Here is a 22,634-nt window from a genome sequence, read left to right as displayed (position 1 = left end):
TTGATTTTTAATGATTTTACAGTAGTCCAAAGGCTTCTTTAGGAAAGTATCTTCTCTCACCTTTTAGAATTAGATGCACTGAAAGCTTTTTGACTATAAATGTTTATCATTCTCATTGGGCAGATTCTATTTTCAGAACTTTTTATCCTGGCACTGTAAAAGTGTTGCCTCTGTGGCACATGATGCTGGCCCTTTGAAACATGGCAGGTGCCGTAGACATGTTGTAGTACCATAGAAATTTTCCCTTCAGCTACAAGTCACAGAATTAACATTTACAGCAACTTCAAAAATATGGGTTCATTTTTCTTACAATTAATCTACAAGTAAGTAGTTGCTAGCATAATGGTTCTACATCTCAAACATCAGAACCAGTGTTTGTATAATTCTTTTGTCCTTTTTTCTTTTCCTGGCCACAAGGTTGCCTCTGAAGCTCTAGCTCCAGAAATCACATCACTCGTCTATTGTGAAGGGAAAGGGGTGGGTTGCCCCAGGCCACATAAACGCCTCCTCAGATGCACCCTCTACCCAACCCAGAAAACTGTCACTCATACTTCATGGGCCAGGCCTCGGTGCTCAGTGTCTTTGTGAAAAGAGTATTTGGCTCCAAGCCTCCAAAAGGGGAAATGGCAACGGAGACACTAATGGGTATGACCTCCGGGTAGTCAGTCGAGAGGCCTCTGTGAGTAAACACCTTGTGATGGTTGGTACAATGTGTGGACATCAATTCACTGCTGAGGTCTGGGAGTTATACACGGTAACTGTATTTAACATGAGGAAACAGTGGTGGTGTTTGTTAAGTCTCTGGACTATCTTCCAAATTCTATCTATGGAAAGAGCACCTGGATTTATTGTGTGCCTTAGGACTTCATTCACAGGAGCTTTCAAAATTAGAAGAATACCGTGCCTGGTCCAGAGATACAGACAGTACCCGCACGGCCCTACAGCGTCACCACCTCGGTGTGGCTGTCTTCCTCCCTCCCACCAAACTCAGCACCAACTAGGATGTGCCCTAAGAGTACTGTCATCCAAGCCATCTTTTTGGCATTGTCCTCTACCTTCCCCAAGGAAGGAAACCAAATAAACTCACAAACTAAAAAAAAAAAAAGGATTTGGTTTCCCCACAAGGGCATCTGCTACAAGCAGCACGTTGATTTTTTGTTGGTTTGTTTTTAAAATATATTTTTTTATTGATTTCAGAGAGGAAGGAAGAGGAAGAGAGAAATAGAAACATCCTATATAATAAAAGGCTAATATGCAAATTGTCCTTTCAATTGGGAGTTCGACCAGGAGGTGGGGCTGGCCAGCCAACCACCCATGGCTCCTCCCCTGGCTGGCCCCACCCACCCTGATCAGGGGCGGGGCTGGCCAGACCCGCCCATGCACAAATTCGGGCACCGGGCCTCTAGTGATGTCATAATATTCAAAAGACAGTAAGAGTCTAGGCATGACCTACAGAGAAACTCATTTGATCCAGTGTGAGTTGGATATTTTAAAGGGTGCAATTAATTTTACATAACTCTTATTAGTATTTTTATCTTTGAAGGGACAAAGTAACATGAGGCAATTGATTATGACGCTTGAGCACAGTAACAGGCAGGAAAAACTCAAATACTCTCTTGACTGTAGGATAAATTGAGGTATTCTTCAAACTGCTGCTTTTGATATTAAAACCAACTTGCTGCCCTTGCTGGTTTGGCTCAGTGGATAGAGCATTAATCTGTGAACTGAAGGGTCCCAGGTTCAATTCTGGTCAAGGGCACATGTCTGGGTTGCGGGCTCGATCCCCATTAGGAGGCGTGCAGGAGGCAGCCAATCAGTGATTCTCTCTCATCATTGGTGTTTCTATCTCTCCCTTCCTTCTCTTTGAAATCAATAAAAATATATTTTTTAAAGACTATACATAAATTAATAGCAGCAGCAAAGTGGTCATGTACATGTTACCAGTATATTAAAAAGGTTAACAACAAAACAGCACTTTGCTCACTTGAGATTTTTTATTTATGATGTTCAGATTTCAAATTTTTAATTTCAGAAGTGGAAGGTGAAAACATGTTAGCTAACCAGCTACAAAAATACCAAAGAAACTATTACCAGTAACTACCATTAGAGCGGAGGGTTGCCAGGAAATGCACCCCTTCCCTCCCCTGCTGCTGTGGTGGCTGTGACAACTGTGGAGGGCAGACAAGTCCTTAAAGAAACTGTCTCTGTGAATGTGTTTCTAGAGTTCCAAGCTGAAAGGTTATCAGAAAAGAGACGTGAAGCTTGGAGGCCTTGGACCCGACCTTGAGTCCGTCAGAGAGAAAGTGAGTGTGGCGTGCATGCAGTGTGTTTTCAGGCTGGGATTTGCCCATCTGTCTTTTAGCAAAAATGTATAAGACGCCCCCCAGAACCAAGCCCTCATTCAAGTGTCTTACTCTGAATAGACACACTTCTGAAATATCACCGGTAATAGAGACCCAGGCATTTCTCTTACTGTAAAATAAAATTACTTAGCAATCTTGTTTTTCGTATCCACCTTTCAGTTCCGAAGGCCCGAGCAGAGAAGTGGGGCGTGCGCCTGGAGCGGGGCGTGCGTGCCACGTGCGTGCTGGGCTTTCCCTGGAGTCATCTTGGTAATTGTGCACAGTGGCTGCAGGGCGGACACTTAGGCTAAGAGTTTCCCAGCCCATGAAAAGTGCACCCACTTTATTCTCTTTCCTCCGGTGAAAGGAGATCTTCATTTAATGTGTTTTAACTGCAGTTGCACTCAAGGCATAAAAAGAGAGCACAGTTCAAAGTTGGAAGCAAAAATGAAAATAAATGGGTAAATGCAACAAAGAAGAGGCTGAATGTGATTTAGCCGCCGTGAAGGGGCCCCTGGGTGTGCTATGCAGCCATGTGCCCCCTCACCCCCCACCAGAGGCTGTTTCCAGGAGAAACATCAACTTAACCATCTCACTGCTCGCCCTTCCTGTGCGGCTGAGAGGCTTTAAATAGAGAACGAAGACCTGGCAGGGCCAGCGAGTCGCTGTCACTTTGTTTCCCTGAATAGATGCAGAAATTGAGACAGCAGAAGGAATACGCAAAGCAGGTGAAGGAGTACAACATGAAGACGCTCTCCCTCCTCTCCAACCCGCCAACAGCGAAAGCCGAGCATAGCCCCGCCATCTCTCGGCAGAAGGTAAGGACTCGCTGAGGCCGCTCCCTTTTGACTAGAATTAAAAGAACCCTTCGTTGCCTCACAACTTAATGAGCTCCCCCGCGCTTGTTGAACACAGGGCATGTTTTAGCTACCACCATCCCCGCCGCTGCCCATCAGTCACAGACACGGATGTAAACACGATAGACACACATGTGGTGCCACAGGGTTATCCTTTTCCTCTTCCTGAAGTTCATTATTGCCTCTATTCATCTACATGTTTCCTTCTAAGTGTGGTATCCCTAGATCGCCACACAATAAAAATCAAGCAGGAGGGTGATTTCTTAGTTCATCAGGATTGGTAGTTTCTTCCGTCCGTTTTTTTCTCTACGGTTAAGTAAGCCGTAAGGCAATGGTGTTTTCATGCTGTTTATGGGGCCGTATGTCAAAGCAAAGGCCTTCATTCTTTCTCTCGAGTTCAGTCTCCTACATTTTTCCCAAGGGGTTGTCATATATAGTTTCCTCTATCCAAGAAAAATGATTTCATCAAATACAGATTCTCTCTCACAGCCAGCGTCCTCCAACCCAGACATGACGTGAAGAAAATGTGTTCCGTGGAGACGGGACCTCTGCCCAGCAGGTCTGCTCAGGCCGGGAAGGCCGCAGGACCTGGGTGCTTCCAGGAGTGCATACCTGTTCTCTGTCACAGACCGGCATGTGTCTCTATCTACTGCCTCCCTTCCTCGGGCCTCGCAGCCTCCATCCACTTGAGCTATCATGGTGCCACTTTTTATTGTCTTCTCCAACCCACTCATTTTTTATGACGAGATTCCAGACAACAAGTCCGTCCTTAGAAACTCACAGAGAAGTCTCTGCACGTACTGAGAAGCCTGCAGTTTCTGTTCTGAGGGTGTGTTTTTTCCTTTCTAGGACTTCCATACCATCCATTCCTGTTTTAGCCATCAATAAATTCTTATGAAAATATGAAACTGACATAAAGGCAGATTTAGAAATCATATTTAGAGATATCATTTTATTGGAATGCCTTTTAGAACTGACATCACTCAGAAAAGAAAAAATCTGCCTTTTCCAGTATCCAGGTTTAGATAGTACCCGAAAAAAGAAAACCAATAATTTCTAACCTCTAATAAGTACTTGCTAGGCTTCTGAGAGCCCAGGACAAGGACAGCTGGTGTAACAACGGCAGTGCGATTTTCCAGAGTGAATCTTGGTCTGAATCAGTGACCAGGCCTCTTTGGACAGAAAGGTCTGTAAATATCTCCTGGTGATAAGTTTGGTTTTAACGAGACTGCCAGAGCTAACTAGGTCAAATACACGGCAAGTCTATTTTCAAGCACTGAGTAAGCCTCTGCTTTATAAATAACTACAGAAGGCACTTTAAATAGCTAATTCTTGTGTGGCTGGTTTATTTTGTTGAAGCTGTAGGGTATACTGCATTATTTGCATTTTCCATTTGATCTCCACGTCCATCCACATCTTAGTACATTATTGTAACAATAGTCTTCACTTACATTATCGATAAATATTCCCTAAGACCAGATTTAATTTAAAGAACCTAGGGCTCACTCCCATTTCAAATAAAATTTTACCTGTATGCTTTCAGGCTTTGGAATATGCTAAGACCATCCCCAAACCCAAACCTTCAAACCTGGCGGATCAAGCGTCCAAGGAAACGAAAAACCCAACCTCTGCTGCAGAAGACACGTTACCTGAAATCTCACTGCTGGGCATCCTGCAGAGCAGACACGAGAGGGAAAAGCAGGCCGTGGCTGCTTTCAAAGTCCTGCACATCGTGTAGCGACGTGTGGGGACCACAGTGCCCAGCGGAGGCCCTGCAGCAAGGAGACGCGGCAGCCAGCCGCTCTGCGTCAGTGATGACCTGCCGTCAGGCTGCAGTCCCTGCTTGTGTTGCATAGGATGTAGGACATGGGGCCCTAGTCTATTATGGTGCCATAGTGTGCTTTCTGGGAAGAAATGTTTTAATTATTTATTTTCAAATCAGTCGAACTTTGGACCTAATAAGAATTAGGGAATAAAGCCTTTGGGTTTTATATTGGATCTTTTTATTTCTTAAACAATCTGTGCCCTTCCTTAGCAATGAAAACCATGAAATTACCCAAAAATAAATGTATCAACTTGTGTTTCTCTCTTTTACATTCCCAGTAATAAAAAAAGTAAAAACGCTTCAGTTTCTACTAAGATGAACTCAAATTGGACTAATAACCAGTATATTTTGAGATACCATTTCCAAAATATTTTTAAAAATTTTAAATTTAGCCAAGGGCTTATATATGAAATTGGAAGAGCCCTGGCCTGTGTGGCCTGCTTGGTTGGGGTGTCATCCCACACAACATGAGGTGGCAGTTTGATTTCTGGTCAGGGCACAAACCCAGTTTATGGGTTTGATCCTGGTTGGGGCGTGTGTGGGAGGCGACCAACAATGTTTCTTTCTCATATCTCTCTCTCTCTCTCTCTGTCTCTCTCTGTCTCTCTCTGTCTCTCTCTCTCTCTCTCTCTCTCTCTCTCTCTCTCTCTCTCTCTCCCCCGTCTGCCCACACATACACTCTACACAAACACTTGCTCACTCTCACTTTGTAAAAAAATCAATAAGATTTTAAAAAATAAAATAAAATTGGGAGGGATGTGTCAGCTACAGAGGTCTCCCCTGAGGAGTGAGGGTTCCCAGGTCCACACCAGGCCTCCCAAGCCCAGAGCCAGGAAGAGAAGTTCCCGTCACTTCTGGCTGTGAAAACCAGCAGCGATTGTGGCTGAGACAGAGGCTACTGGAGTCCCAAGCAGTTCCTCTTAAAGGACTCACACATGAACTTACTCAGACTCACTCCCTCTGAGCTCCAGCGCTGAGCAGCAGCATAAAAGGAACCAGGGACATAAGGGGAGAAACTGAATTGTCTGGCATCAGAGCAAGAACTGAGGGGAAATTTTCTGCCAGAAAAAAATTCTGGCAGTGACCATTGTTCCTTTTCTGAGACCCCCACCTCCCATGGAGCCGGCAGATGGGCACTATATATGAGTCTCCCTCAACCAGGTTCACACTCTTTGCCCCACCCTGATGATTTCCTGAGATCCTGCCCCGCCCAACTTGTGGGCCCATCCAAGCCATTTCCAAGTGGCTTTTCCATACAAATGGCCTTTCTTGCTTCATGATTTGGACTTTTCTAAAATCTCTCAAACAAGCAGGTCTGTCCTCTGTGTTCCCTCTACCTCTCAATAAGTTACCCCAAACCTGGCACAGTGGCAGCTTAGCATCTCCTGGGTACTTCCAAGCCCAGCACAAGTGGCTATTTGTATATCACTCTGTAGCTTGTGCCAGGTGGCCCTAGGGAGGGCACAGGCACACCTTGCACCTGGTGGGCAGCTTCAAACTACACCAGATTACAACCCTACCACCTCCACAAGTGACACACTTGAGGGGTGGACTTGGTGAGCACCAAAGCCCCACTGAAGCTAGTCCTGCTCTATAGGCTCAACTCCTGAACAGAAATTCCTCTGCTGTAGTTGTAGCTGGTAACTTATAGGCCTGGGGCTCAATCCCTCCCAGTGATGCTAACAGCACTCAAGGCTCAACTACAACAGGACAGGCCACACAGTCCACACGGGGGCACACATGGAGCACCCAGCTCAAGTGACTGGGGAGGCTGCACCACTGGACCCTACAGGACACCTGTTACACAAGGCCATTCTAACAAGACTGGGAGATGTAGCAGGTCTACCTAACACATAAAAAACAGGCAAAATGCAGAGAGAAAGACTCAGGTCCTAAATGAAAAAACAAAACAAAAATAAACAGGAGAAATTTCCAGAAAAAGAACTAAATGAAATGGAGGCAAGCAAACTATCAGATACAGAGTTCAAAACAATGGTTATAAAGATGCTCATGGAACTTAGTGAGAACCTCAAGAACTTAGTGAGAACTTCAAAAGCATGAAAAAGGACATAGAAACCATAAAAAAGAATGAGGCCTTAGCTGGTTTGGCTCAGTGAATAGAGCATCAGCCTGTGACCAAAGTGTCCTGGGTTCTATTACAGTCAAGGACACATACCTCAGTTGCAGGCTTCTCCCCAGCCCACGCCCTGGTTGGGGCATGTGTAGAAAGCAACCAGTCAATGTGTTTCTCTCACATGAATGTTTCTGTCTTTCCCTCTTCTTCCACTCTCTCTAAAATAAAATCAATGGAAAAATATCCTCGGGTGAGGAATAATAAAAAAGAAAGACCATGTCAGAAATAAAGGATACACTAACAAATGAATAACTTACAGGGAATCAACAGTAGAGTAAATAAAGCTGAGAATCAAATCAGTGATTTGGAATATAAGAAAGCAAAAACAAAAAAACAAACAAACAAAAAACCACCCAATCAGAACAGCAAAAAATAAACAGGAGAAATTTCCAGAAAAAGAACTAAATGAAATGGAGGCAACCAGAAACCAGAAAATATTGAGGATAGTGTAAGTAGTCTCTGGGACAACTTCAAGTGAACTAACATTTGCATCATGGGGCACTGGAGGGAGAACAGAGAAAACAAGAAATTGAAAACTTGTTTGAAAAAATAATGACAGTAAACTTCTCTAATCTGTGAAGGAAATCTATATATATAAAAGCCTAAGTGATCATTTGACCATTTGACCGGTAACTATGATGCACACTGAGCACCAGGGGGCAGACGCTCAATGCACAGGCATGGAAACATGGAACAGACTAATGAATTTCAGAGGAAAGGGGGTTGGGGGGGGTGGGAAGAGATTAACCAGAGATCTTATATGCATACTAGAGGCCGGGTGCATGGATTTGTGCACTGGTGGGGTCCCTCGGCCTGGCCTGCAGGGATCAGGCTGAAACTCGCAGTCAAACATTCCCTGAGGAGTTCCGGATTGTGAGAAGGTTCAGGCCAGGCCGAGGGACCCCACTGGTACACGGGCCTCTATTAGGCAAAGAAGTCCAGGAAGCACAGAGAGTCCCAAACAAGATGAACCTAGAGAGGTCCACACCAAGACACATCATAATTAAGGTACAAAAGGTTAAAGACAGAGAATCTTAAAAGCAACAAGAGAAAAGCAGTTAGTTACCAATTTCTCAACAGAAATTTTGCATGCCAGAAGGGAGTGGCGAGAAATACTCAAAGTGATGAAAAACAAAGACCTACTCTCTCTCTCTCTCTCCCTCTCTCCCTCTCTCCTGATCCCTCCCTTCAGTCTCTCTTTTAAAAGTCAATGAAAAAAATATCCTCATGCCTTAGCTGGTTTGGCTCAGTGGATAGAGCGTCAGCCTGGATCCTGAAGGGTCCCAGGATAAATTCCCATCAAGGGCACATGCCCATGTTGCAGCCTCAATCCACAGTAGGGGGCATACAGGAAGCAGCCAACCAATGATTCTCTCTCACCATTCATGTTTCTATCTCTTTCTCCCTTTTCCTTTCTCTCTGAAATCATATATATACTTAAAAAGGAAAAAAAATATCCTCAGGTGGTGATTAACAACGACAATAACAAAAAAACACACAAATAAAACAAAACAACAAAAAAAATGAAAAAGCAGAACAGAAACGGACTCTTAGATCCAGAGAACAATTTGACAGTTAACAGATGGGAAGGGTGGTGGGGGTGACAAAGGTGAAGGGATTATGAAGTACAAGTTGATTGTTACAATATAGCCATGGGGATATAAAATACAGCATAGGGAATACAGTCAACAATATTGTAATAACTATGTATGGTGTCAGATGGGTATAACGTTTATCTGGATGATCATTTAGTAAGTTACATAAGGCCCAATAACCTAACACTAATGTCATATTGTGTGTCAACTATGATTAAAAAATAAAAATGGCCCATCCAGTGTTGCTCAGTGGTTGAGCATCAACCTATGACCCAGGAGGTCATAGTTCAATTCCAGGTCAGGGCACATTCCTGGGTTTCAGGCTCAATCCCTAGTAGGGGGCATGCAAGAGGCAGATGTTGGATGATTCTCTCCCATCATTGATGTTTCTATCTCTTCCTTCCTCTTTCTGAAATCAATAAAAACATATTTCAAAAAAATAAATAAATAACAAAAAAAATTTAAGCTACTTATTCCAAGTATATAAATTTGCTAGGCATTTTGCCATCGAAAATATCTTAAAATATTATCAAATATGTGCTTTTACACACACAAAAATTAGGTAAGACAAAAGCATTCCATAGTTTACTACTGAATGTCAATAAATATTTTGTACTTCTTTAAATTTTTTGAAATTGAATGACCATTATAAAATTCCCAGGTCTTAAATAATTCTACATGATTTAAGTTTTTTCTTATTTGCTTGTACTAGCTTGTCAATACATCCTTAGATGATCATATCCAGAAATGGACAATTTTAACAATAATTTAAGACAGACCTATTTATGTACACAGTGGCATAGGACTAGCTTTGAAGATTTACTCCTATGTTGTATATGCTTTACATAAGCCATGATGTGGTATAAAATCTGCCTGTACTTAACTTTCTCTTAAAACTGGAAGCAATTAGAATTGCAAATATGGAAAGAAAACAAGTATCTGAAGATAAACACCAAAGTGACAGCTCATGTTTCATTGGTATTTGGAAAATCATGTCATACATGAAAAGTTATTTCAGAAAAATCACAGCTCAAGCGGCTCCTAAAATATATCTGTAAAAGAAGAGGAACCTTCAGGGTACATGGTGAAGACTGCTTAGAAAGACAACATAAAATTATTTTTATGGCCTTAAATTTAAACTTTATCTAGAAGATAATATAATGCATATAGAGACACTTCCGTATTTCTATATTAAAGAGACAGAGACAGGGTACATTTTTAAAATACTTCATTTCTATTAGAGTATCTTAAAATAGAGCTTGGAACAGGTTTGTCTTGTTAAACTGTCCATTGTTTAGAAGAGAAAATGGAGATCAAGGAAGGATGCATGACTGAAGGCTGTCAGTCCCTGTGATAGTAATGGGAGAGCAACCAGGTCTAAACTCTAATCTTTCAACACCAAGGACAGCACAGTTGGATTATTTGTCTACAGGAAGAATTGGTTCTTGTTTTACATGTTGGCAAGGAGCATGTATTTAATATGAATTTCACTTTCGGACCTGAAGGCCCATAATTAATTCCATAGTCAGAAACCTGCATTACTATGCAAGTTATCATATTCTTAACATGTAAAATCTGGCAACTTTGTTAGTTACTACACTGATAAAGTTTAAGAGACCCGTATAAGGCAATTCAGATGCTGACCAATAAAAGAGATACTATTTCAATTTTTTTCCAGAACTTTAAAAACCTTCCCTTAACTATTTCTCTGTTAGCCTAAGCATTGTTAAATTCTTCCAGCATTTTTACACATAAACCAAGAACCCACACTTAGGTAAATCAGGTTAAATAATTCAGTTCATTACCAAGCAACATTTCAAAGGATCTTTACCCCCAAGGCAAGTTTTTAGCATAAGACTATAGAACATCAAAATTCTTTGTAAGTAAATAGAGTGACAAATGACAAATGATTTGGGCTAAAAAAAAAAAAAATAGGGCATATTTATTAAATGTTTGGTGTTGAAATCACAGAATGGATCAGAATAGCCCCTCACCTCCAGTCATCTCACTTGCCATGAACGGGGTCTATAAAGGACCTTTAAACTACATATTATCTCTTATTACAGCCCCTTTTTTGTGGTGGTGTTTCATCTTGAGTTTTCAATGAGAACATCCTCTTTCAGGGAGCTTTTTTACAAGTAGCGAATTGAATGACAGCTGTCTTCATGATACTGTTTTGTACCGAAAGGAGTCTCTTGGGAGTTATCTAGAAACCAACTCAAGAAAAGACAATGTTGAGGAACAAATAAAAGGTAAGCCTAGCGAAGGTGCCAATGCCTGATGGTTCCAATTGGGGCCTTATTATTGGCTAATGAATCATTGTCAAAACATCAGAGCAAGCGTGCGTGTGCACAGCCTCATCTATAGTGAGAAAATGACCCTTCCTCCGGGTGGTTATTATCTGGGAGTTGTTTGAAACACATCCAGTAATTATAACGGCACTAGACCTCATTGGGAATTTTGAGTTTATAGCAAATGGTCTACAATAGCAGACTAGATAAATTCAGGAGGGATTCTTTTTAATTACTTATTTAAAAACAGCAGAAAATGAATTAAATTTGCATGATAGTCTGCAGATATCAGGGCAAGTTTAGCTAATTCTCTCCAAGATGTACTTCAAAACACCTATTACCATTATATTAGAAGTAGCATTTGAAAATATAAAGTTCTTAAGGAAAAAGCAATGTTGTTCTCCTAAATATACCTTTTTAAACGATTCCCTTTTCTTATTAAAGAACCTTGAATGATACATATTTCATCCCACTCTCAGGAATTCATATGATCACTACAGGACATCTCCCTAATGCTAAGTGTGTTTTCATAACTTCGATTCCTAATGGGTAAGAACGGAGACAAAAAGATTCATGAATGCTCCATTTCCCTCTTTAGTTGTTTTCCCAGGGAAGAAAGATTTAAAACCGTAGCACAAAGTGAAGTTCTTTCAATATTGTGGGTTTTGTTTATCCATAGTGTCTCATTTCCCCCTCTATCCCTGATTATAAGGAGTTGTCTATATTGTCAGACAAAACTTTTTTACTATAAAAGCAAAATAAAGGAGAAATATGTATCCTAATAAAATTTTTATTTAGACATTTATTCCACTTTTTAAAATATATTGAAGTGGGATCTCAGAATAGCTAAAAATCTGATATTCAGAATTGTCCCCTCACCCCCATTGCCTCCAGACTAAATACATTTTTCTCTACTCTCCCTGTTGAGAGAGTGTGAAGCAAAACCCACAGCTTTCTCACAAAGGTATAAGAAAACAAATCACCTCCATTTTCCAAGCAAACATTTGGTCAATGAAAAGCGAAAGGTTTTGGAGAGCAGATTTTCCATTCCTTTGTTCATTTTATTCTCCCATCTTACAGATTCCTATTCTTCAGGTTTGGTTACCTAATTTCAGCTTAGTGAAATAACTGGAAAAGTGGGGTTTCCCCAAATGGTACGACAGCATCACTTACCAGCCTTTTCAGCTCTTTCTACTGCTCAACACAGTCTTTCTACTGCTCAACACAGGGGCTCTTTGGGTATGACAGGGGGGCGGGAGGTTGGTGGGCTGCCTTTGTCCCTGCTGCCTCGCCATTGCCCTTTCCTTTTCCCTTTGCGACGTAAGTAATTAATTCTCAATAAAGCTACATAAATGGTCTTCTGCGTTTCAATAGTCTAACAGGTTGAGAGGATTACAATGATATGAGCATTTCCGGCAAACATACTTAGTGAAGCCTTGGAGATATCTGACAAGATGGCAGGAATACCCTTCACTGCGCTGACAGCCCGAGCCCAGCCTGGTGCGGGGCTGCTGTGGGGCTGCTCAGTGGGTCCCGGCTCCTGCGGGAGATACTCACCTAGCAGACATCCTCAGGGAGCAGATCTGACAGTGAAGGAAGTAACCTTCAGAAAGTTAAAATCCAAAACGCACACAGGAGGAGGGAGCAGAGAACGGAATGAACATCCAGTGAATAAAACCAACGTGGATCTCTACACGAAATAAGTTGGGCGCCGGTGGACTGCTTCCTCTATGGTAAATTTGTCTCACAGACTAAACCTTATGCTTCTGCGTTTGCCATGCAAACACCTACCAAAGTCACTGCCAGGAAGCCTGGTGGCCTTGCCTCATGTCCCACCCGCCACCTGACAGTGATGCCTTCACTTCTCCTCTGCTTCCCTACAGAGGTACCGTTTTGAAGCAGCGCTGATGAAGTCCCTAAATTTGTTGTCTCTGTGTAACATTGGTAATCTCCTATCACACAAATCTCAAGCACCAATTTCTAATGAAACCTTTAGATGAATATCAAAGAACAATTTAGCCATGTCTAATATTTTAATTAGATTATATTCTCAATTTAACCCATTAAACCTCCTTTGATGATCCCCATATTTAGTGGTTAGCCTCAGATGCATGAGGTAATGAATACTGGACCTTTTGACTTAATGAGAATTTCGGCTCTTTCAGCCTGGGCCTCTTTGTGTACCTTTTATTTTGCTGGCTATAGAATTCAGTTAATTGGAGGAGTCTCTTGCCATCACACATTAAGGAGTATAAATTAGCATCCCCATTCTGATTGGAAAATGTAGGCAGGCAGCATTTCTTTGATCTGCGGATTGAGCTGAAGAAGACAGCAGCCCTCTGAAAATGAGCTGATGGCCTAGTTATCATGGCAAAATGCAGACGTGTCCATGTGTCACAAAACACTTAATGTCTTAATTGGTCACCTTCCAGCTCTCCCTGTCCTGTTTGTATCATTCTCATTAGGAGCCTGTGTGATGTGCATGTGTGCATGTGTGTGTGTGTGTGTGTGTGTGTGTGTGTGTGTGTGTGTGTGCTTGTGTTTCTGTAGTTCTGTCTTACTTTCTCTGAACATTCTTTCTGTTCCTTTACTCAGAGAATTAGGAACCTACGTTTGAAATTAATCTAAACCAAAGAAAATGAGATGATATAAATTCCCTCACCTTGAAATTGTCAAGAATATCCGGTAAAATTATTCAGGATCTCCCACAAAGACTCTTAAGGACTAACTCTGACTTCCAAGCCCGAAACGCATAGATCCCAAGCCACTTGTGCTGCATCACTGACTATGAGGTAGAAGGGACTATTTTGTGCTTTGGCGATGAAGTCAGCCATTTTTATCTCCTCCACTAATTGCTCAATCCTCCTGAACCTCAACAAATTCAGTTACAGAAAAGAAACATCGAGGTAAAAGATCAACACCTCCCTCACTCAGAGTAAAAGCCAGAACAAAATAACATGAAATTCAAATGATGAGGTTTCTGGATGAATACAGTAGACTGAACACACACACACACACACACACACACACACACACACACACACATCTATTTCACTCTCTTGGCAAGCTCCCGTTAAAATCGCAATAAGGGTGTTTTTAAGGCATAAGCATATAAAAACTGAAAAAAAAAAACAGGAAGAGGGACAACAGATAAATTTTTGAAAACTGGAAAGCAGATAAATGAGTTGTTCTAAAAAAAATTGGCAGACTTCAGAAATACTAAATTCTAACCTTGCAAAAGGGACAACCAAAAATCAACCTGATTTACACTAAAGAATACCCCCAAATGCTCAGGAACTGATGGTGTCAATTATCGCTAGAAGTGGGGGTGAAAGGAGGTGAGGAGGACTAAATGAATGAGAACTGCCCCTCACTCTGCAGGGACAGTGTTGGGAGTGAGGCACAAGTGGCTATTCAGAGGCACAGTGAGGAACACAGTCAACAGTGATCTGGACCTCCGGTCCTCTTCTGCCACTGCCCCAGAACACTGGGTCTGCAGCCTACAAACAGGAATTCAGGAAATTCTTCCCTGGGGAATCTGACCAGCCTAACAGGAAACACCTAAAACTTCTGACTTCAGAGGTTCTCCAGTAAAGCTCAGAGTCAACAAATCCCACCAAGTAGCCACAACTTCCTATTAGCTTTTCTGCTTTTCCTACTGAAACACAAGCATACAACCAGAAATCCCCAAGCATCTGAGAATATTAGACAAAACATGATTAAAAAGAAGCAGGAGGATAAAGAAATTAGAAGAGGTCTTGTGAATTAGAGATATGGTAGCAGAAATTTAAAAAACCCAAAGCTTAGAAGATACCATTGAGGAATTTTCCCAGAAAGCAGAGCAAAAAATGCAAAAAAGTAATAAATTTAAGGGGTAAATCCGGGGGTAAAATCCAAATAATAGGAGTTCCATTAAGAACAAACATAGAAAAAGAGAAATAGAAATCATCAAAGAGTTAATTTGAGAAATCTTTCCATAGCTGAAATAAATTAGTTTTCAGATTGAAAGGCATATTGAGTATCCACAACAGTGAATAAAAATAGACCTCCAACCAAGGCACATAATTATAAAATTTCAGTACAATAGCTATAGAGTATTCTACAGGCCTCAATACAATCCTATATAATAAAGAGCTAATATGCAAATGACCATCACGCCCTTGCACCCTCGCACCGGAGCAGGGGGACATGAGACTGTGCACCCCACCTGGTGGGGCTTGATGGGGGACCTGAGGCTGTGCCCTCCACCCTGCAGGGCTTGATAGGGGTGGGGCCGGCTGGGTCTGGGTCTCTTGCAATTTCTAGGCTTGCGTGGATGGGCAGGGACTTGACTCTGGGTTCCACAGCGTACCCCAGAGTTTGACAGGAAGGAGATTTTCATATACATTTTACTAATTTTCTTTCATCTCTGACACTTCTATTATAGAGAAAGGGCAAATAGCAATATTAAAATATTTCCTCTAATTAATTCTCTTTTAATGTGCAAATTTTGTGCGCACCGGGCTACTAGTAGTTTCTATAACAAGAGTAACTTCTCTTATTCCCACTCATCAGGTTCTTTAAAGCTGTTCTAGACCCTTGCTAATTCTCTTTTAATGTGCATGAATTTTGTGCACCAGGCCAACTAGTCTATAATAATAAAAGCATAACATGCTAATTAGACCCGACATCCTTCCAGACAAAGCCTCAGCGGGCAGGGACTGAGGCAGAGGCCTCCCGGCCACGGCAGAGGGTGGGAGCCGAGGCAGAGGTGGCCACAGTGGTGGCGGCGGGGGCCAAGGCCCTTGCACGAATTTTGTGCATTGGGCCTCTAGTGAATAAATAAAACAAGACACACAAAGAGTCAAGAATCAAAATGGCTTTAGACTTCACAACAGCAATTGAAAGCTAAAAATCAATTGAATGATGCCTTCAAATTTATTCAAAAATAAAGTATTCAAAAATTATTCCCCATTTAGAATTCTATACTTAGCCAAATACTAATAAAGCATGAAACTAGAATAAAGAAAATTTTAGAGAAGGATGGTCTCAAAACATTTGCCTTTCACACACCAATCAGGAAACTACAGACTGCTCATCGCCAAAATGAGAGATTAAACCAAGAAAGAAGAAGTTAAAAGAAACAGTAATAAAGTGAAAGACTTCTGGCTAGACTATTGCACTTAATTACTCCAGGGTGGAGGGACAGGAGATGCACTGACATGAGAACCCAGAAGGAAACAGACCAGAGGTTTTGGGAGATATTTATTCAGGAAAACGAAATGTTAACAATACATGAATATCTTTTCTTTTATAAACAGAGACTTTATTTATTTATTATTTTTAAATCCTTACCCAAGGATAATTGTCCATTGACTTTTAGAGAGAGTGGAAGAGAGCAGGAAAGACAGAGAGAAACACCGATGTGAAAGAAACACATCGATGTTGCCTCCTGCACATGCCCTGACCAGGTCCTGGGCCAGGGGAGGAGCCTGCAACTGAAGTTGATGCCCTTGACTGGAATCTGAGGCTCTATCCACTGAGCCAAACTGGCTAGGGCAACACATGAATATCTTGCGGGAGTGGGGGGGTATATAGACAAATGGTGAAGAGTTCGGAGTAAAATTAGTAGTAGATACATCAAAAATTAAGAATAAAACAGACAAGTATAACTCCCAGAAAAATAAAAAGTCTTGCAGAACAAGAAAAATAATCATAATTGATTACCTCATTTAGCTGAGAATTACACTTACATGTCATAATTATGATCCAACCAAAATTACAATATTGAAAAAAGAGATGGAGAGAGTGCACATACGTGGTAGGAGCATGGGAAAAAGAGAATTAAATCTTTATTTTTATAACATAAAATACTAGATAATTCCTCAAATAAAAATACCAAAAAGCATCCGTTCAGTGAAATAATTTGGAAACATAAAATAGATGCCAAAATAATCAGACACTAGTGAGACTAGTTGCCTGTGTGAAGAGAATAGTGAGGGGCAGGGGACTGCTCCCCTGTTGCATTAGCCCTTGCAGAATTCTGTGACTCTTCAAACAATGCACATCAATGCACAAACAAAGCAAGTACATGATAAAACTCAAATATTTTAAAATTAAAAACAGAGAACTTAGGAATTGAAGGAGAAAAAAACAGAAGGAAGAAGATCAGAGCAAGCATAACGTATTCGCTTTTTGCTTTTAGCTTGTAAATTATGGAGCCACCTTCTATCCCTTATTCCCATGGCTTTTTACAGTTCGTTTCCCATTCCAAGTCAAGCACTGAGGAAGACAGACTATTTAGCTGTTCTTTAACTTCTGGCCAGAATATTGGCAAGTGGACTTCATTACTCCATTATGCATAGCCATGGAGGCTACGGAGAGAATGGATGCACCAAATATTCACATAATCCCCAAGGGTTATATTAGTCAATATTTTAAAACAACTCTTTTGCTTATTCTTGTTTCAGAGGTATATAAGGTGTGACTTTTTAAACTAAAAATTTTTTTTGGAAGCTTAAATCCTGGATTTCCCTGGTAGATTCTGTACTGGAAACAGGCAATTGTTTATCTTTTAAGAAGGTTCCCATGGATTTGAATTCTCACTTCCCTCCCTTCACAGAACGATGTCTGTCAGGGATAACAACATGTTGGGCAGGATGTGGGTGGGCGAGGCGAGGGGCAGCAATAGAAGCTCCTCAGTGAAACCTGACTCCTGTTTCATCCAGCACCGCAAGTCCTCTTTTAGTCCACACAGGACAATGACAAAGAGAAAATAAGATAAATGTCTAAAAAAATTCCTTGGAAGAGACACGATAACCCTTCTGTAACACTGGTGATGGAGCACAAGAACAATACCTTTTAGTTAACCAGGTTCTTACAATACTCTTATGAAGTATCATGTCAAGGACCAAACTGATATGTTCAGAAGTATATTGTATTTCATTCTCTTCCTCTAGCACTTCCACCCAAGATCTCACAGTAGGTACTTTCATATCTCTTATCTCACATGCCCTCTCCACTTTTATTTTTAAATATATTTTTATTGATTTCAGAGAGGAAGGGAGAGGAGAAAGATAGGAACATCAATGATGAGGGAGAATCATTGATTGGCTGCCTCCTATACACCCCCTACTGGGGATCAAGCCCGCAACCTGGGCATGTGCCCTTGACCAGAATGGAACCCGGGAACCTTTAGTCCGCAGGCTAGCGCTCTATCCGCTGAGCCAAACCAGCTAGGGCTCCCCTCTCTGCTCTTTATTGATTTATAAGGCACTCTCCTTATTTTTCAGATGCCAAGTAAGAGACGTAATTCAATCATTAGCAAAAGTAAGATTAGAATTTAAGTCTCTAAGCCAAGCCATCTAGCCAGTGGCTATGATGCCAAATCCAATTGTGGCTATACAATATTATAAAGAGGGTAATAAAAAAAAAGCCTCCCAGAATTATTATAAATACAACCATAGAAGAAAGGCTATCTGGTATGTACACTGGGAGTTCTAAGAGAGAATAGACGTCTGTAATCGTGTCAACAATGAAAATAAAGTTTTAAAAAAAAAAAAAACTTTGATCTCTTGGTTTCTAATGAAAATAACCTTTATTTTTAAAAACACAAAAAATAGAATGGAGAGAATACGATTGGAGAGAAAACATGAGAATCATTTCAGATTTTCATCTCACTCCTAAATATTTATTAAAGGTCACTTCTCTGACCTCTGCATGTATTAATTCTATATAACTCACCAAACTAGTAGGTTGTATGACATTGGGCAAGTCAACAGCTCAGCCCTTGGTTGCCTCATCTGCAATTAAAGGAGATTAGGTCAGCGTTTTTAGAATAAAAATATCAAGATTTGAAGTAGCTTAGAGATCATCTAGCTCATCCTATTGATTATATGAACCTCTCTGAAACAGTACAAGTGGTTATTCAACGTTGACTTGAGTGAAAACAGGACTTACGTACTCAGTACCTCCTAGGAAAGCCAATATAAGTTTCAGGTTATTCTAAATCAGAAGTTTTTTCATAAACTGATCTAAGATTTTACCAGATAATTTCCAGCTAAATCTTTTTAAATTTTACATTTAAAATTGCTATGCAAAATCCTCTTCTCCACATAATACAATGACAATAGCCCCACTGTCACTTTTATTAAAATATGAATTAGTTATAAGGTGTGATCATGAAAATTGGCCATTAGTCTTAATTCTGCCCCTGTCTATTTGACCTTGGCAAGATATTCATTATATATGAATCTTAATTTCTTTGCTTATAACATGAAGGGCTTAGAGTTTGTCAAATGTTTCTTTTAACATTAATGATTCTTTCCTGACTATACCTTTGTCCTGAACTCAGTGGAACATCACTTTGTTTTATTTTTAAGAATGAGATTTTTTAGATTTCTTTAATGAAGAACATACTTTTCTTCCTTTTTTGTGTGTCTCTTGACTTTTCTAAATGTTCTGGATGTAGATATTTACATTAGAGTGTCTGACCTAAAATCTTACTCTTAGTGAGATGACAAGTAATTTTGATAAGTTGGAAGTTATATTTCCTTTCCAATAAAAAGATGATAGAATATTAGGATCTTAAAGGTTAGAAGGAACCACACAAGGTATTCAACCCAGTCTTCCCCTAAGGAAGAAATCCATAATAGAATGTCCCTAATGTTTTGCCTTCCAACTTCTGCTCAAACTTTCCTAGTGAAAGGGGTGCAGTGCTTTGCGGAGTTAGCCTGTTATATTGAAAGACAACATAGTGCCCAACCTGTAGAAGGTATTTAAATGTTGTTCAAAAGTTTGCTTTCCTGGAACCACCCATTGGTTCTGGTCCTGCTCTCTTAGCGTGCCAAAATAGATATGCCCCTTGATAGTTAGGCGTGCAACCACTGGGATACAACCACCATAGCTAGTCTCCCCTCCCACACCCCTCTCCAAGGCTTTGCTTCTCCAACCTAAAAGCTCATGCTCCTTTATTTGTTGTTTTCCACATCTTTTACTATCCAGCTCCCTGAACATTGGGTGAATTTTAGCTTGTCAATATCCTCTTTAAAATGCGATTCCAAGAATATAACAAACATGATATAAAGTATTTTAGTTAATTCAATATTTTTGCACATATATTGAGCCCACTTCAAGAAAACCAGGGAGTCATTGCTTCAACTAAATATGTTTATTGCATGATTCTCTTAGCACCAGAAAGCATTCTGTTTGCTCTTTGTTTTCATATCACTAGTTATCAAATACATCCACACAAGTGGTATCATGGATTCCAATTAATATTTCTTAGTGCCACTATCAGCTTAATACTGGGCTGAATGGTGTGTTGCTCATGTCTTATATTATTATGTCATGTGAGCAGAAATATTATCAAGAGCCCCTCTCTGAAAATCTATGAAATGAAATCCATCACAGAAATTAAGAACAAACATGAAACAAATTATTTACTAAAATTGAGATTATATATAGGATGACTTTCCCACCTTGGCTATTTTAAGATGCTTTTGCCCTGTCAGAATCACACTTAACTATGTGTTCCTTTCTTTAATATATCATCATGAACATGGTTTTGTCAGAGCTTCATCACCAAGTGAAACTGAGTTTAGGCAAAAGGCTGGATAATTCAGGCAAAACACCTTTTCAGCCTATAGAGGCTTTGATCAGTATTGAAGACCAAAAACAAAAATGTGAATATGTTATAATAAATTGTGTCCCTCCCCTACTATCACTACTCCCTGTGTGTAGGAAACAAAAAGGGAAGGAGGAAGGAAGGAAGGAAGGAAGGAAGGAAGGAAGGAAGGAAGGAAGAAGGAAGAAGGACAAAGAAGAGAAGAGGAAAGAGAAGGAAAGAAGAAAGAAGAACTGTTAAGAGAACTTTGCTGTTGAATGGCTTGCCACCAATCTAAGGGCATCTGTCTGGTGAGAAAGCAGTGCTCCAGGTCATAGCTCTCCGCTTCCCACTGAATCTCACCAGGAACAGCCGCAAAGGGAGGGCCGGATGAGGCGGAGTGAGCATCCTTCTGCTCAGTGCTACTGAATCAAAGACACAGACAGCCACTCCTGGGCTCCGGTTCCTTCTGCCCTGGGAGCTGTGCCTGTGCTAACAACGCGACCGACCGCCTGCCTGCTCCTCGGACCCAAGCAGGTCCTGGCATCTTCTTGTGAAGACAGAAGAAAGGGAGAAAGCTCCGAGGTTTGGGGGTGTTAACCGTCTGATTTAATTTTGTACAATTTCCCTCAAAACATAAAAGTTCTTTAATGTCCACTTTAAAAATTCTCCCCAATCCCTTTAGTAGCTGTTCTCCCTGGTGTTGGAAGAACGTGAGGTCCCCCCTCCCCCCATAATAGTGCCTATTTTCCCTTCCAGGTTACCAGGAACGTTCTTATTCACAAACCACTTTTTTCCCTAAAACCAAGTTGTTTGTGTTATTGTAAAGCATTTCTCAAAACTCCTGCCTTAACACAGCGCTGTCGTTATCTGAACGAGAAGAGCAAAGAGAAATCTGCGCCCACTTTTGCTTTCAGAGCGCATCTACACAGTCCACATAAATGACCGGGGTGTTCCCAGGGTGACAGAGGCAAATGCCAGTCAGTGCGTTGCCACTAGGAAGCACAGGGACCCGCCGGGAGGCGAACAGGAGTCGGACTGTATGCATTGCCCTGCTTGGCTGGCAGCTGGTCCTGACTTCACGGGTGAATCCTATGGTCCTGCCAAGCCTTCATTTCCTTAACGATGACAGGGAACAATAACTGCTGTCCGTGACTCACAGGATTGTTAATTGATAGAAAGAACTTTGGAAAATAGAAACAGCTATACGATGCTTATGTTTTTAAAGCAACAGTTATGCCTCCTACGTGATGCAGAACGAATAAAGGTCTCACTCTGACACTTCTCTCTGCTTAAGATGTTTCCCTGAACAAGCCTACTGTAAAAAAGAAAAAGAAAAAAGAAAAGCCTACTCCTACATTCATGGGACCATAGAACGTAGGCCTAGAAGGATCTTTAGGATCCATCCTCTTTTAGAGACGTGAGGAACCAAAAAAGATGAAACGCAATGTAAACTCACACCGCTCTGTAGTCTACGTACAGGCATACCTCATTTTATTGCGCTTCACAGTTGTTGCGTTTTTTTTACAAACTGAAGGCGAGGCCTTGCACCAGCAAAAGGATCACCATTCGCTTCATCGCCCGCTCCCGTTGTCACAGTGGCCGGGACCCCGCCTCCCGCCTTCTCCAGGTGCGCCCGGAGTCACTGTTCATCACCAGGGCCTGGGGCCGGGGCTCCGCCGGCGCCTCGCTCGCGCCGCCTTCCTGGGCTCACTTACCTAACGCGCAACCGAGCGAAAGAAAGACGGAAGCGGCGTGGGCTGCTCTGCGGATAAAGGTACTGGGTCGGTGGCGCCACCGCGTCATCCCTTATACAGTTTCAAACTCCAAACATCCAGAAAGTTCTGTCTCTTCAGCCTTTCCGAGTCAACAGATAGGATTTGCTGGGCCTTTTCCATGCAGGTGGAACGCGAGACCATTTCCCGGTTGAAAATGAGAAGCCGGATGGGGGCGGGGGGATTTGCTAAGGGAGGGGGGCGCGCCTCCTCGGGCCGCGGGGAGGGAGCC

At 41.4% G+C, this 22,634-nt stretch overlaps 2 protein-coding genes across 3 annotated transcripts in view; one reads left to right on the top strand and one right to left on the bottom strand.

Moving 5' to 3' along the window:
* Positions 1 to 5,294, top strand: part of LOC102751611 (chromosome unknown open reading frame, human C11orf63) — a 111,842-nt gene extending 106,548 nt beyond the window's left edge. The window contains exons 5-7 of one of the 2 annotated variants that reach the window (XM_015563272.1): positions 2,223 to 2,303; positions 3,032 to 3,160; positions 4,743 to 5,294. In XM_015563272.1, the coding sequence (XP_015418758.1) occupies positions 2,223 to 2,303; positions 3,032 to 3,160; positions 4,743 to 4,937 (405 nt within the window). In that variant the 3' untranslated portion in view covers positions 4,938 to 5,294. The remainder of the gene's footprint in view (positions 1 to 2,222; positions 2,304 to 3,031; positions 3,161 to 4,742) is intronic. The other variant, XM_015563273.1, reaches the window with a different exon arrangement.
* A 16,199-nt stretch (positions 5,295 to 21,493) lies between these two features.
* The window catches only part of BSX (brain specific homeobox), a 5,196-nt gene continuing 4,055 nt past the window's right edge, over positions 21,494 to 22,634 (bottom strand). Inside the window, exon 4 of the mRNA XM_006762755.2 lies at positions 21,494 to 21,497. Within this exon, the coding sequence (XP_006762818.1) occupies positions 21,494 to 21,497 (4 nt within the window). The remainder of the gene's footprint in view (positions 21,498 to 22,634) is intronic.

The sequence above is a fragment of the Myotis davidii genome, unplaced genomic scaffold, assembly GCF_000327345.1.
Source record: "Myotis davidii unplaced genomic scaffold, ASM32734v1 scaffold839, whole genome shotgun sequence".
Taxonomy (NCBI): Eukaryota; Metazoa; Chordata; class Mammalia; order Chiroptera; family Vespertilionidae; genus Myotis; species Myotis davidii.
This window is presented reverse-complemented; position numbering and strand designations above follow the sequence as displayed.